The 15844-nt window shown below is 40.8% G+C and overlaps 2 protein-coding genes across 8 annotated transcripts in view; both read right to left on the bottom strand.

Annotated features, from left to right (window-relative positions):
* The window catches only part of LOC123506595 (proline-rich protein 36-like), a 49686-nt gene extending 35749 nt beyond the window's left edge, over positions 1–13937 (bottom strand). Inside the window, exons 1-9 of one of the 4 annotated variants that reach the window (XM_045258831.1) lie at positions 13443–13937; positions 12972–13085; positions 9150–9654; positions 8066–8216; positions 5165–5266; positions 4656–4780; positions 3048–3207; positions 2472–2575; positions 2209–2325 (exon numbers count right to left, since the gene is read on the bottom strand). In XM_045258831.1, coding sequence (XP_045114766.1) covers positions 2209–2325; positions 2472–2575; positions 3048–3207; positions 4656–4780; positions 5165–5266; positions 8066–8216; positions 9150–9654; positions 12972–13085; positions 13443–13821 — 1757 coding nt within the window. In that variant the 5' untranslated portion in view covers positions 13822–13937. Of the gene's footprint in view, positions 1–2208; positions 2326–2471; positions 2576–3047; positions 3208–4655; positions 4781–5164; positions 5267–8065; positions 8217–9149; positions 9655–12313; positions 12469–12971; positions 13086–13442 lie in introns of those variants that run through there. The other 3 variants (XM_045258834.1, XM_045258832.1, XM_045258833.1) reach the window with 3 other exon arrangements.
* Positions 13938–15342: 1405 nt separating this feature from the next.
* The window catches only part of LOC123506592, a 27615-nt gene continuing 27113 nt past the window's right edge, over positions 15343–15844 (bottom strand). For all 4 annotated transcript variants that reach the window (XM_045258824.1, XM_045258827.1, XM_045258825.1 and 1 more), the window contains one exon: positions 15343–15844. This exon is cut by the window's right edge and continues 624 nt beyond it. The gene's annotated coding sequence lies outside the window, so the exon portion shown is untranslated.

Raw genomic sequence — 15844 nt, 5'->3', positions numbered from 1 at the left:
AAAAGGAAGGTATATATGTGTGTGTGTGTGTGTGTGTGTGTGTGTGTGTGTGTGTGTGTGTGTGTGTGTGTGTGTGTGTGTGTGTGTGTGTGTGTGTGTGTGTGTGTGTGTGTATTTACCTAGTTGTAGTTTTACAGGGCCTGGGCTTTATGCTTGTGTGGCCCCGTCTCCATATCTACACTTATCCAATTTTTCTTTAAAACTATGTACACTCTTTGCTGACACCATTTCCTCACTCAAACTGTTCCAAGTCTCAATACATCTTTGCGGGAAACTAAATTTTTTAACATCTCTCAGACACCTTCCCTTCCTCATTTTCTTACTATGCGATCTTGTGCTTCTAATGTCATATTCTTCTCTCAGGATTAGTTTCTCATTATCCACTTGATCCATTCCGTTAATCAATTAATAAACGTGTATCAGATCCCCTCTCTATCTTCTGTGTTCCAGGGTTGGTAGATCCATAGCTTTTAGTCTCTCCTCATATGTGATCCCTTTAAATTCTGGAACCATTCTTGTAGCCAATTTTTGCAGTCTCTGCTATTTCCTTATGTGTTTCTTTTTATGGGGGGTCCACACAACTCCTGCATATTCCAATCTAGGTCTTATTTTAGTACTTATCAATTTCTTCATCATTTCTTTGTCCATATAGTGAAATGCTAATCCAATATTCCTTAGCAAATTATACGTCTCTCTGAAAATTCTATCAATATGGCTTACCGGTTGATTGTTTTCTTCCATTGTCACTTCCAAGTCCTTTTCCTTTTTTACTTTTTCTAGTTTTACTCCATCTCCCATCTTATAGATTCCCACTGGTCGTCTTTCACTTTTTCCCATTTCCATGACATGGCTTTTGTCCACATTGAATTCCACCTCCCATTTTATACTCCATTTCCAGATCTTGTTTAAGTCTTCCTGTAGTATTTCACAATCCTCTTTTGTTTAATGACTCTGCACAGTTTCGCATTGTCCACAAACAGATTTATGTAGCTGTTCACTCCCTCTGGCATGTCGTTTATATATACGAGAAAAAGTATTGGCGCCAATACTGACCCCTGTGGCACTCCGCTGTCTACTGTTCTCCACTTGGACTTCATATCTTTAACTATCGTCCTCATTTCTCTCCCCCTTAAGTAATTCTTCATCCATCTCAATGTGCTTCCTTTTAAGCCATGCTTCTCCTCTAACTTCGATAGTAATCTTTCATGTGGCACTTTATCAAACGCCTTTTTTAAATCTAAATAAATACAGTCAATCCATCCCTCTCTCTCTTGTACTTTATCAACTATTCTAGAGTAGAAACTCAATAAATTTGTTACACATGACCAACCTTTTCTAAAACCAAATTGGCTATTTGATAATAATTTGTCTTCAAGAAACTCAATCCAATTCTTCTTTATTACTTTTTCACACATCTTGCATATTACACTAGCTAATGATACCAGTCTGTAATTTAAAGGTTCTTCCTTCCTTTCGCTCTTATATATGGGAACCACCTCAGCTCTTTTCCACTCCACTGGCACTGTTCCATTTTCTATTGAGCATTTTATGATGTATATAGGACTTGCTAGTTCTTCCCTACATTCTTTCAGTATTCTGCCTGAAACTTCATCCGGTGTGTGTGTGTGTGTGTGTGTGTGTGTGTGTGTGTGTGTGTGTGTGTGTGTGTGTGTGTGTGTGTGCGCGCATGTGCGTGTGTGGCAGGACAAGATACTCCATCCACTGTTATGACGAGAATTGCTGGAAAAGTGTCACTAAGAAATCAATGCACTGACTGTCCTTTAAAACTGCCAATAAAAGGGTTAAGGTCAGGTCATGCAAAGCAGTGTGGGTGAAGTACGATTAAATCTTATCTCATTTTAACTAAAATCTTGTTTTCATTATTTTCTACTTTACTAGCTTACAAGCAGACACAGATAATAGTAACAAGTCAACACTGCAAGGTGACAGCCATCTAGCACACATCAGTATTCCTGTGTGGGAGAAGTGGTGGTTGGTGACAAGTGTAGCAGTTAGCACTGGCTCAAACTGCAAGACTTGCACCCATAAAACTTTACATTAGACAGCCATGCACCCACAAAACTACATGAAGCAAAGTTTTCACATTCTGTTCAACAGTGGATGTCAGATTACTGTCTTTGGACTACAGAACAACATTAGCAAACCTAAATGAAGAGTTACTGTACTGAACCACACAAACCCACTCACGTTCCATCCACATCCGCACTCCGGCCATTAGGACAGGCACACTTGGCAGCATCACAGTGAATTGGTCGCTCCAGCAACTCATTGAAGGCATTTGGCTCCAACTCCCAACTGGCATCTCTGTTGACAATGGAAGAACTCAGTGAGAGAGAGAGAGAGAGAGAGAGAGAGAGAGAGAGAGAGAGAGAGAGAGAGAGAGAGAGAGAGAGAGAGAGAGAGAGAGAGAGAGAGAGAGAGAGAGAGAGAGACAAACAACTTATACTCACTGTTCAGGAACATATATGCCTTGCTTCTTCATCTCTGGCATGAAGACTTCTCTGTCATTGCACAGTGGACACTTGAAGAAATAGCCAGCACTGAGAGCGAGAGTCTGGGGAGGGACAGCGCTGCCTTAGTGTGACAGTAGTGGTGCAATGTTAACACAGCCACACCAAGTTAAAGGTATGAACCCTTACCTTGCTCAGCTAGTGTATACTGATGCCTATTGCTGGGTGTTCTCTAAAGGAAGTGTCCACACCAGAGACCTGTCTGTATCCCTCATCTCCATAAATAACCTTTCTTTCTCACAAATAAGAAAGCATCAAAGTACAATACACCCATCAGAGATTTGTCCTCCTGATGCAATGTCTTGTGGCAAATTTCTAGAAAAGTCAATGCTGGAATTAGATGCTTTGCATCCTCTCCACAAATTCTTCACACTTTGACACTTATTCTACAACAATCCCTGCATGGAGTATGTCTAAAAATATATCACACTCCATTTCAAAGACATTAAGGCATAATTTTTTCACAACTTTATAAACACACATGGCTAATGATGACAACAGCCACACACCACCCACCTGAAGGCACACTTTGTGGAACCAAGAGTTGCGCTGGCAGCAAGGTGCCCACAGAGCCCGCTTTGGGTCTGCCACCAGCGTCTCCAGACAGATGGGGCACTGGTGGATCTGGCCCACACCCACACCAGACTGGTACTCCCGGTGCTGGCTGCAGTAGGACCTAAAATACACCACTATTGATACTTCTTCACTTTAGTGTAATTCACCTCAGTCGCCTGCTGGTCACCCAGCCAGTCTTCCCCATTACGGAGCGAGCTCAGAGCTGTGTGTGTGTGTGTGTGTGTGTGTGTGTAATTCACCACGGTCGCCTACTGGTCACCCAGCCAGTCTTCCCCATTACGGAGCGAGCTCAGAGCTCACAGACCGATCTTCAGGTAGGGCTGAGACCACAACCCCTCAAGTTACATCCCATACCTATTTACTGCTAGGTGAACAGGGTCCACACATTAAGAAGCTTGCCCATTTGCCTCGCCACGCCAGGACTCGAACTCGGCCCTCTCGATTGTGAGTCGAGCGTGCTAACCACTACACTACAGTGTGTGTGTGTGAATGCGGGCGTGTGCGTGTGCATGTGAGAATATGTGAGCGCATCTATCAATTATGTAGTACCTACTTACACAAAACATAACCCAGATCAACTGATAATGATAACAGGCATGAGAGAGAGAGAGAGAGAGAGAGAGAGAGAGAGAGAGAGAGAGAGAGAGAGAGAGAGAGAGAGAGAGAGAGAGAGAGAGAGAGAGAGAGAGAGAGAGACTCAGGTGTTGAATTTTGGATAACTCGGATTGTCCTTCCCAATTGTTCTGATTTATGCCGAAATTTCTGCATAATGAAATGAATATAATCTCTAAAAGCATACTCAACACAATAACACCAATGAAAATTTACGCAATCACAATATACTATATATATACATATTATATACATATTATATATATATATATATATATATATATATATATATATATATATATATATATATATATATATATATATATACACACACACACACATATATATATATATATATATATATATATATATATATATATATATATATATACACACACACATATATATATATATATATATATATATATATATATATATATATATATATATATATATATATATATATATATATATATTCTACAAACTAGTGGTAAAGAAAATGTATATTAATAATAGTTTAATTTATTCTACCACTACAGGGAGTACTGAAGAATATACATATCATTCATGGTATACTTTGTGTTGTCACTTCAGTTATGAAGAATGGGTAGACGACTAAATATGAGCATTGGTATTTTAATTATTGTTTGTGTGTGGGTGTGGATGTGAGTGTGGGGATGGGACAGTCAATACTATCTGCAGACACTGAATTATCAAATGTCTCGTTGTGTGTTGGGAAATACGTAAGTGCATTCAGAATTACTTGTTACAAATCCTTGAAGAACAAAACTACAACCTGGCTTCATACAAGACCTACATTAGAGAGCCTGAAGAGTGCCATGCAGACAGCTTCCCACGTGCTGCCATATAGGCCAGCTGGAAGTGTTTAATCAGTGATGAAAGTACACACATGAACACATGAACACACACACTCACCGGTAGTCATTAGTGAACATGCACAACGCATTATATTTTAGGCCACAAGGAAAATGGTACGTCCGCTTGCACTTCTTTTCTACACAGCCTATGGTAGCTCCCTTCCGCAGGCAATACGAGCAGCTCTGCCAAAAGATAAAAGTAGGCCAAGTTTAAGAAGTAGCTAGCAACCTTCATGGCAGCTGCAGTGTCAATCTTTCATTATAATATCCAACACTTCACAGCATTGAAAGCAAAACACAAGATCTTTACATCCATCTACAGAAAGAAGAGGGGTATGAAAAGACTGATTTGTGTTGAGGGGAAGATGTGCCAAATAGCAGTGTAAGGATTAAGGAGAGGGAGACTGAAACCACCAGACTCAGCTGTCATTGGAGCTACTGTCCTGTCAACACTTGCTGCAGCTGTGACGGAGAGAGAGAGAGAGAGAGAGAGAGAGAGAGAGAGAGAGAGAGAGAGAGAGAGAGAGAGAGAGAGAGAGAGAGAGAGAGAGAGAGAGAGAGACTTACCAACTTCTTTCCGCGCAAAATTTCTTTCATAATGTCATCCTCCAGGAATCCCAAAATGCCTTCATCATCCTCTCCATTCTGTGGAAGCCCACTGGAAAACAGCTGAAATAAAGAAAAGAATGATAAATAAATAAATCAACAAGTAAAATCAAGCAATAACTAATGATCAAGTTTTGGGACAAGAGCAAATGTTCTGCCATGATTTGTGCCTCAAGAGGGAAACTGGAATAAGCTGGTGGATATGACAAAACATGGAATGAGCATCAACCTAAACAAGGACCCCACACACACACACACACACACACACACACACACACACACACACACACACACACACACCTAGAAGAGGAACAAGTCATATCGAACAGACAATTTGGGTTCAGGACAGGACGATCATGTGTATCCAACTTGTTAAACTTCTACTCAAGTTATTGCAGAACTGGAAAACAGAGATGGATGGGTGGACACAGTATACCCGGATATAAAAAAGGTTTTTGATGAAGCCTCTCATAGAAGACTACTTTGGAAACTAAAGAACATAAGAGGACTGCAAGGAAGTTTGCTAGAATGGACAAGAGATTATTTGAAGGATAGGGAGATGAGAACTGTGATCAGAGATACATACTCATATTGGGGTAAAGTAACAAGTTGAGTGCCACAAGGGTCAGTGTTAGCCTCCAATATGTTTTATATTTATGTAAATGACATTCACAATAATGATGACTAAAGTGGAAAAGATCTGGGAGTGATTATACAGGAAAATCTAACATATGAAGAACTACTGGAGGAAATGGGACTACCAACCTTACAAGATAGAAGAGAATGAGGGGACCTAATAACAATGTACAAGATAGTCAATGGCACTGAAAAGATGGAAAAGGAAAACCTAGTGCTGGTGATAGAAGATATAAGGACAAGAGGATATTTAAAGAAGATCAGGATGAAGCAGTGTGTGAAGGAGAAGTGGAATGCATTGAATATAATAAAGTTGTTACAGCACATAATATGCATAACTTTAAGGAAAAATTAGACAAATGGAGACATGAAGACAGGACACTATGAGCCCGTCAAACCCTGTACAATACAACTAGGTAATTACAACTAGGCAACTAGGTAAACACACACACACACACACACACACACACACACACACACACACACACACACACACACACACACACACACTACATGGACAAAGAAATGATGAAGAAATTGATAAATACTATAATAAGACCCAGATTGGAATATGCAGAAGTAGTGTGGACCCCTCATAAAAAGAAACACATAAGGAAATTGGAGAGGCTACAAAAAATGGCTACAAGAATGGTCCCAGAACTTGAAGGGATGACATATGAGGAGAGACTAAAGGCTATGGATCTACCAACCTTGGAACAAAGAAGGGAGAGAGGAGACCTGATACAAGTCTATAAATTGATCAACGGAATGGACCAAGTGGAGGAGGAGAAACTGATCCTGAGAGAAGAATATGACACCCGAAGCACAAGATCGTATAGTAAAAAGCTGAGAAAGGGAAGATGTCTGAGAGACATTAAAAAATACAGTTTCCCGCAGAGATGTATTGAGACGTGGAACAGTTTAGAGGAAGAAGTAGTGTCTGCAACGAGTGTGCACACTTTTAAAGTAAGATTGGATAAGTGTAGATATGGAGACGGGGCCACACGAGCATAAAGCCCAGGCCCTGCAAAACTACAACTAGGTAAATACAACTAGGTAAATACACACACATACACACTGTATTTCAGTCCAGAGGTGAAAATCGGATTTTCATGATTCTATACCCAGAGATTGAAGATCATAATAAATAACAAATAACAATGAGCTTCCCAAGAAAGGTAAAATCAGAACAAGGAACTAAGATGTTACAAGGAGCAAGACAGTGCACAGGCAGACAATGCACTGCCAGGCACAGAATTTAATAAGTTTTAAAGAAAACAACACGTATGATGTACAACCTACAAATGAAACTATCCTCCTATATTAGGTAGGTGTTTATCAAGTTAAAAGGAATAAGAATGTTACCTATGACCTTATTAATGTGAAAAACAAACATTTCACATAAGACCTGTTCCTTCTACTATAGGCAATGAACACATTGTCTCCTTGTGTCTGTCAGTGACTAAAAATCATCCACCCCCTTGCTCAAGTTGATGTGCGGTTTCTCTATTCCTCCCTGCATAGCCATCTTCACACCCTACTTCTCTACTGACACTCATCGCAAAACATATTTAAAATTCAATCATTTACTGTAATTATTTGTAATGATCTACTTGTAAATTACCTATATAACATGCTAGCTCAGAATCTGCATATGAACACTGCACTAGGTAAATACAGTTGGTTAGGTGTACACACTCTCACACACACACACACACACACACACACACACACACACACACACACACACACACACACACACACAGAGGCTGGCAACAAGGATGGTACCAGGACTCAGGGAGTTAGACTATGAGGAAAGACTGAGGCTGACCACATTAGAAGAGAGAAGAACAAGAGGAGACATGATAACTATGTATAAATTGGTGAACAAGATTGACATACTGGACAGAGAGTTGATAAAGGTGACCACCAGTAATCAGTTCCGAGGACATGGAAAAAAGTTAATAAAAGACATCTGTCTAAATGACGTGAGAAAATACAGTTTCCTGCATCGTAGCATTGATAAGTGGAATAAACTGAGCAGTGATGTCGTTGACGCGGTGTGTGTCAATCAGATGAAAGAGAGATATGACAGGAATGGACAAGGAGACAGGACAGAGAGCTTAGCTCGGGCCCTGTAATACACAAATAGGTAAACAAATAGGTAAACACACACACACACACACACACACACACACACACACACACACACACACACACACTCACCAAACAATAGTAATGCACATGCAAGTCCCTCATGTGGCACATCTTGCCCAGCAGCACAGTGTTGTCCTCCGCACTGCCACAAAAGCAGCACGCACTGCCTCTATATTCTGCTTTGCCTCTATGCCGGGGCCGGCCCCTCACCTTCCTCCGCCTGGCAGGGGTTAACAAGGGTGTCAGGCAGAGGAAATAATCAAGGTTCTGTGTCTATGGTAATATACACCCATGTTTGGCCTGGGCAATCAACTCTACCTGTGTGTACGTAATAATATTAACAATACTTTGGTTTATTTGGAATGGCACCTTACAGTCAGCAGAAAATTCTACATATTATCATACCTACTTATACATATCTTAACATGATAAGCCCAATGACCTAGGCCCAGGGTGGTCAGGCCACCATGTGTGTATTGTGTTTCTACTACCTGGCAGTGAGTCACAACTTCTGACCTACACCAGGTACCTAATCACTGCTTGGTCAACAGTAGCTACACATTTGAATAAAAGCCTTGTCCAAATGACTTCACACCTCACCCAGGAATCACACCCAGGTTCTCTTGATTATTAATCGAGTGTGCTATCACTGTTCCACCAGGTGTGTGTGTGTGTGTGTGTGTGTGTGTGTGTGTGTGTGTGTGTGTGTGTGTGTGTGTGTGTGTGTGTGTGTGTGTGTGTGTATTTACCTAGTTGTATTGTATATGGTTCAATTGGGTTTCATAGTGTCCTGTCTCCATGTCTCCATTAATCTATTTTTTTCTTAAAGTTATGCACATTATGTGCTGTAACTTTATCATCCAATGCATTCCACTTTTTCACCATTCAGTGTGTGTGTGTGTGTGTGTGTGTGTGTGTGTGTGTGTGTGTGTGTGTGTGTGTGTGTGTGTGTGTGTGTGTGTGTGTGTGTGTGTACAATGAGTACATATACTACCTCCCTTTTCCCTGCCAAAACTGCACCTCTTTCTATCACAAGCAGACAGAGAGACACCTGCAAAGAACAACCAGACCAGGACACCAGATCAAAGCAAACAAGACTACAAGTTTATCTCCAGAAAATCAAAAGAACTATCACATTACAAAATCAACCCACCCAACATCCTTGGCACTCTTTCCACGCTGGAGGGCTTCTGTTGAGGTGGCACTGTTGCTGGTGGGAGTAGCAGTAACAGAGCCCTTGCTGCGGCTGGTCAAGGGACTCTTGCCATGTGAGGATGCCAGAACACTTTGCCTCACATTGAGATGCTTCCTGAAGTGGTACGGAGAATTATTTGGACTGCGTGATGAATCCATGGGAGCCGAGTGACGCCGCAGTGGGTAGGGGGAGCTCCTCGATGCACCTGAGGAGCAGGAGGAGGAGGAGGAGGAAGAAGCAGAAGAGGAGGAGGAAACAGTAACAGAACGAGCCGATGATTGTTTTGGGAAGATTGCATTCCACAAAGTGCCTCGTGGCACCCCATATATGAGAGATGCCTTGCACAGCGACAAGCCCCCGTCAACCACTGCCTTTACTGCACTCTTCCTTTGCTCTGGGGTGTAATTCCATTTGTACTGCCCTCGGATCTTGGAGGATTTCAGGACACGTGGGGAACTGCCGTCTGTAAGAGAGAGAGAGAGAGAGAGAGAGAGAGAGAGAGAGAGAGAGAGAGAGAGAGAGAGAGAGAGAGAGAGATTAACTTAAATGTGACTATCTCCATTAAATATTCATTTGCTTCTCTAAAAACTCTTGCCAATTTTGTTCAAATGTTAAAATATTTTCTATTTGGGACAACTGAAGATGTAGAAAGGATAAAAGACAAGCAAAGGTCCAATTTACCAGAGAAAAAGAAGGAATAATGAAGACACAGGTTAACATTTACACAATAAAAGTTGAAAAAAACAGCCCATAGCACAAGAATTGGAGGAATACAATTAACAGATTCACAAGGGCAGTAATAAGGAAAATCTGGGTACAGGAGAGGAATATAAAAATTAAAGCAATATAACCTTGCATCTCTTGCTATGTTCTACCACTATTTTTATACCAACAGTTTTTCTGATCTTAGTTACTAACTGCATATTTTCCCTCCTTCAGTGGCTCTGCCTCACTGCACAACACTTTCTTCTTTCTCTCATCCTTATTCTGTCTACCTCTTTAGTGCAAAATCTAACCAGTCTCCATTATTCATCCCTTTCTCTAGTAAACTTTGCAACTCCCTGCCTGCTTCTGTATTACCATCTCCCTATACCTGAACTCATCTAAGAGGGAGATTTCAAGCCATTTATCCTAATTTTTGAGGGGCTAACTCTCTCAGCCCTATTCAGTGACTGGCATCTCAATGACTTTTTTTTTTTTTTGCCTTTGGCCAATTTTCTTTATTTCATATAAAAGCCCCACTCACTTTATCTCCTTATTTTGTGATTAATGATGAAAAATAAGACGTGGAGATCCTGCAGAGCACTTTCGGCAAAGCGGGAGTGGATGGACAACAGACACAGCTAAGAAGTGAAGTAACACAACCAACCAGAAATCAAAGATAAAAATTTACAACAGGTCCTTCCTTTTGCCAAATGTAGATGTTCATCTCATTAGATTTCTTAAAAAGGCAAAAATTGGTCAATTTCACTTGCTGCAGCCACCACCAATGTCTAAGTATTTTCAGAAATTTTTTGTGTTCTTGTTGATTTAAGACCAGTATTGCAACAGACATTGCTTGATTTAATGCTCTCCCAGCCAAAAAAGCCTAATTTCCCATAGGTCCCTCAAGATCACTGAGAAAGGGAGGTAGCCAAAAGTTGGAGCTGAAAAGTCATAACTTGAAAACTTAACATTTCTGATGGAAATCAATTCATTATATTTCTCACCAGAAAAATACAAGTCACATCAGAATGTCGTTGGTAGGGTTATAATATAAACTGACCACCAAGACTACTAAACATAAGTGTCTGACATACAGATATGGCCTTCCTAAACTAACCTAACCTGACCAAGCCATACCTAACCTAATCAACCCACAGCAGAAGGGGTGTCTTGCACTACAATCTTAACCAGCTGCTCACAATAATATGTCCGAAAGAGTGCTAGTAAAACACATAAATAAGAAAAAAAAATAGTATGGAATTAGTAACAGTTTGCTACACACACATAGGGTTCAAAATACGGTATTACTGCAGAGTTTCACCACAATCAGCTACGTGTTTTTTACCCACCTCAAGAGATAGAGCTCCTGATTACGAGTAATTTGAACCCCATATATACTAGGTGCAACCTTTTTGAATGGCGACACAGATTTTTTTAAAATTTAAGCGTGTTTTGGTGATCAGCCATGACAATAGCCTCCCGCATCAAACCCTGCACACACTGATGGTGTCATGCGCTCGTGGCGGCTCGGCAGGCTCCGTGACATACCATTGTCTGAGCATGCGCTTAATTGTTTAATTGTTTACGCTGATTGGTTCTGTTCTTTGAAACTGAAGCGGCGGCCAATGGAGAGAAAAAAAAAATTATTTCCACCAATCACGACGGCCCCTGAGGTTAGGTTAGGTTAGGTTAGGTTGGGTTGGGTTAGGTTAGGTTTAGCTAGGTTAAGTTAGGTTTGGTTAGGTTAAATTAGGTTAGGTTAGGTTAGGTTGGGTTGGGTTAGGTTAGGTTTTGTTAGGTTAGGTTGGGTTGGGTTGGGTTGGGTTGGGTTAGGTTAGCTTAGGTTCTTTTCTGGACGAAGCTATTTTTTTCTGGTAGACTTCGGGTTGTTTTTAATTAATTTACCAGTTGTTTTTTTATGCAAATCATATGTTTCGGGGCTGTAAAAAAAAAATTGGTTGATTTGCGCCAAAAACAAGTGGTATTTTAATTAAAAGCAAGCCGAAATCTACCACAAAAAAATTGTTTCGTCCAGAAAGGGCAAGGTGGTGAAACTCTGTAGGTTTACCCAAAATACTCAGCACGAGGAGCTTACCTAGCGAGCTTCGGCCATGAAAGTCCAAGAGAATACGAATTGACTCAGGAATATTCCCCAAAGCTCACTCACTCCTCAACCAGCCAACACACAATAAAACAAACAGTCTGCGTGTACACACATCGACCATTTCCCAAGGTTTCCTCACTCCTGTACACACCATAACAAACCAGAGAACAGACCACTCCCACAACAACTCTCCTCTCCTAACTCCTAGCCGTGCATTCTCGCCCCCTCTCTACACACACCTAACATGAGTCACCACCACACACTCACAGGTCCACCGTGGGCCTGTCGAGCACCACAACACACGGATATTTACCAGACATTCGGTGCGGCTCCATGCAATGATAGTATTGCTTTTTCCCGCCAAGTGCCGCCAACCCGCGCGCCGCTGCCACGTTCACAAACCTACACCCTCCACCCCCAATATACAATGCCTGCCTCGACACTTCTACCCCTTCATTGTGAAATATTTCTGCTCACCTCTCCTGTATTAAAAAGCTGAAGTTGATATTAAGCAGGTTTTCAAACGGTTCTCTACGGTTCCACTGATAGATTAACGAGGTTTTTATTTTATTTTTTTTTTTTAGACAAAGGTGGTTCTCAGGGTGGCTTTTAAATACTGGAAGAGATCCGATCACATATTTGCCTGGATTAACATGTGTAGCTTTTTTATTTGGATAAATTAAGTTCAATCTGGGCTTTTGATCACCACTACTTATTCATCTACCTACCGTAGTTACTTCACCAGTCACCACTACCTTATCTTCTTGGTATTGCCCTGTGTAATATATCTTTGCCATTTATAATCAGGTTCCTATCACGTCAAATCAGTACAATTTCATGACACACGCGGCATGCCATACACCTAGTCAGTGTAGCTCAATGGACCACTTCAATAGGTATAGTGATTTCATTTCAAAGACTTCTCACTGCTACAATACGAGCAGTGACGATTTTAATTTGCAGTTGTGTACCTCTCGTGTAATGTCCCCGCAGCAAGTCAGCTGGCAGATGCGGTACGTCATTTTCACGCCTCTTATTGTTCAGCAGAGGCAGCCTCAGGCAGGGTGTTGAGAAACCCGGGCCTGCTGGGTTTTTAAAGGTATTCTGATTCTATGAAATGCTTCTGACCACACCTCCACTAATTTATTAAGGCTCCAATTACAATCTACGATTCTACTGGAAAAAAAAAATTCCACATTAGCAAAGATAAGAACCCAACACATCATCTTTGTGGAACTAGAAGACAAAATTAAGTTTCAGAATACAATCCCTTTTCTTTTAAATCACCCCACCGTTGTTATGGGATTTGATGCTACCAACCTACCAATAACCAATTCCCTCTAACATGGACACTGATGATGAGCAGAGTGCAAACTTCTCATCTCTTGGTCTGAAACTCGCCCTGATGAAAGAATATAGATTTTAACATGAGCCTGGCTTACCACGGGTGGGCCAGCCGCTGCCGTAGCTCAGGAAATCGTGAATGCGCCGCTGTGCCTGTCCCTTCACAGACACCGCCCCTGACTGAGGACTTCCTGCCTTTAATTGTTTGTGTGGCTGACGCGGCTTGCTGTCTGTGTGTCCCTTGATGATGGTCAGGGTCGTGTGATTGGTGGCAGGTGTCCGACACTTCACCCTGGGACGTTTGGTGTCGGTGGTGGAGAGAGGGATTGGGCAGTTCCCGTCACGGTACCGCTTCACCCACCGCCGCACCGATCTCACTTTCACTCCCGTAATCTTGGCAATGTCCTGAATGCGGTGTCCGTCTTTGAAAAAGGACACTATGGCAAGAATAACGTGGTTAGGTAATCGCTTGGGCATTATCGCCTGTTTAGCACCACGCCCCACCCCGGTTTTGCAAAGATTTCACTGATAAGGCTAAGACAAGCGGTAGCGTAGCGTAGCGTCTACCGGTTATGTTAGTAATTGTGGGATTTAAAGGTTTCGCGGTCCGCGCTGTTGTAGAAAGCCAGATGAACGATGAGTACCTTAAATAGGTTATGGTCAGCCCGGCGCAACACATTTTTACCTAGTTAAACATACCTGGTAGGGCCTTACCAATTAAGTCTGCGACAAACAAGTAATGAATAACATTCAACACGAGTTCTTCAGTACCAAAATAAACTTACAAGAATTCTCCAGTACGTACCCACGTAAACTTTGTTTTTAACCAATGCATATTCAGTATTTGATATTTTCTTCCTTAATTCCTTTCCAAAGTTCATTTATTCAACTCATAGATATTCTTTCTGACATAGCTTCTGTTCCTATTCTTATAACTCCTGAATGAAATTACAGACTTTTTCTGCCACATGAGTCTCTCTCTCTCTCTCTCTCTCTCTAGCCAGTGGTTCCCAACCTAGGGGTAAATTACCCCAGTGGGGTAATGACCCCATATTTTTGGGGTAATGGATGTTTGGCATGGGATGAGGCAATCAGTTTACATTTTCATATAATTTCAATGATTTCTATTAATTTTTTCTGCTTTCTATGTATGAACTAAAATTACTTCTTTTCGTATTATAGATTTGCATTATTGTGTTGCATAGTTTCTATTTTGTCTGCTTTTGAAGTATGAAATACAGTTACTTTTTTTCCTATATTACGAGTATTTGTTCATTGGGGTAATGGATGATTGTGAAATTGTATTTTTGGGTAATCGCTGCGAAAAGGTTGGGAAACACTGGAGTCTAGACTAAATATTAGTGTGCACCGTGCAACAGCTTCTTTTCTACTGAAACTGTTTTTTTCTTGCATACAAGTTTTCTTTTTCTTCCCTTGATCAACATTTTGCTTACTAATTCACCAACAGTTATTTAATCTCCATTCTTAATCCCTTGTACTAATGAAAAGCTTCAATTTATACCATTTCCAACAATTTTCAGTAACACTTCATTATATTGTGACACATTGTCTAACTGTGCATTCCATTGACTTTATAAAATTTCAGATTGCATTCATTGTTTTATTTGCTTACCTGTGCTGCTTTATGACATCCATGTATTTGTAATTAAGGCACTGGTTGTTGAAGTTATACTTTTTTTTTTTTTTTGGGGGCAACACTAACATATTAGCTAATCTCAAGTCAAGTTTGATGAGTTAACAGATTTAAGATTTCCTTCCTCCATCAATACTAATAAAGCCTGTAACCCAATCAATATGTATGTTGAACATTTTTCAGTTTACTTATACAACTATGTTCCTTTAATTTTTCATGTTTCATGCTACATGTGGCTACACTATATATATTCCTTCATACACTACACTGTCATTCAACATATATAATTGGCTTTCACACTTCCACGAATGCTTACACTTGGAGGGGCTCAATGAAACAAGTCATTTCTGTAATATAAAACTACATATTTCCCAGCTTTCTTATGTGTAAATATCCAAGGCCCACAAACTATCCGCATTATCTGATATCTGATATATAAGTAGACAAACTAAAGGTGGTTTGCTATACAGAAGACAAAGACAGTATTGGTGACAAGGACATTGTGAACACTGCAACACTGGCAATCTGGCAAAAATGTGCAAATAGTTAATCACTATAGGCTACTGGGCTCAAACAATGCTGACTAATATCATTGAACAGGAAACTTTGTCAGTGTGCCCACTCAGTGATTGCTTACTGAAAACTGAACATTAAGAAGCAGAGAATACCTAAAGAAATGTTTATAAAGGCTAGTCATGGGAATGTTGCATCATCACAGGAGTCAACAGTCGACACACCAGCACCATGAAGGCATGACACACTTCAACAATGTAGCAGAGTGTGGCAGCAACAAGAGAATGAGTGCATCAGAATGATAGTGAAGTGGCTTAATTAATTTTGAAGTTT

The sequence above is a fragment of the Portunus trituberculatus genome, chromosome 20, assembly GCF_017591435.1.
Source record: "Portunus trituberculatus isolate SZX2019 chromosome 20, ASM1759143v1, whole genome shotgun sequence".
NCBI lineage: Eukaryota > Metazoa > Arthropoda > Malacostraca > Decapoda > Portunidae > Portunus > Portunus trituberculatus.
The sequence above is the reverse complement of the archived record's forward strand: the minus strand, read 5'-3'. Positions and strand labels throughout refer to the sequence as shown.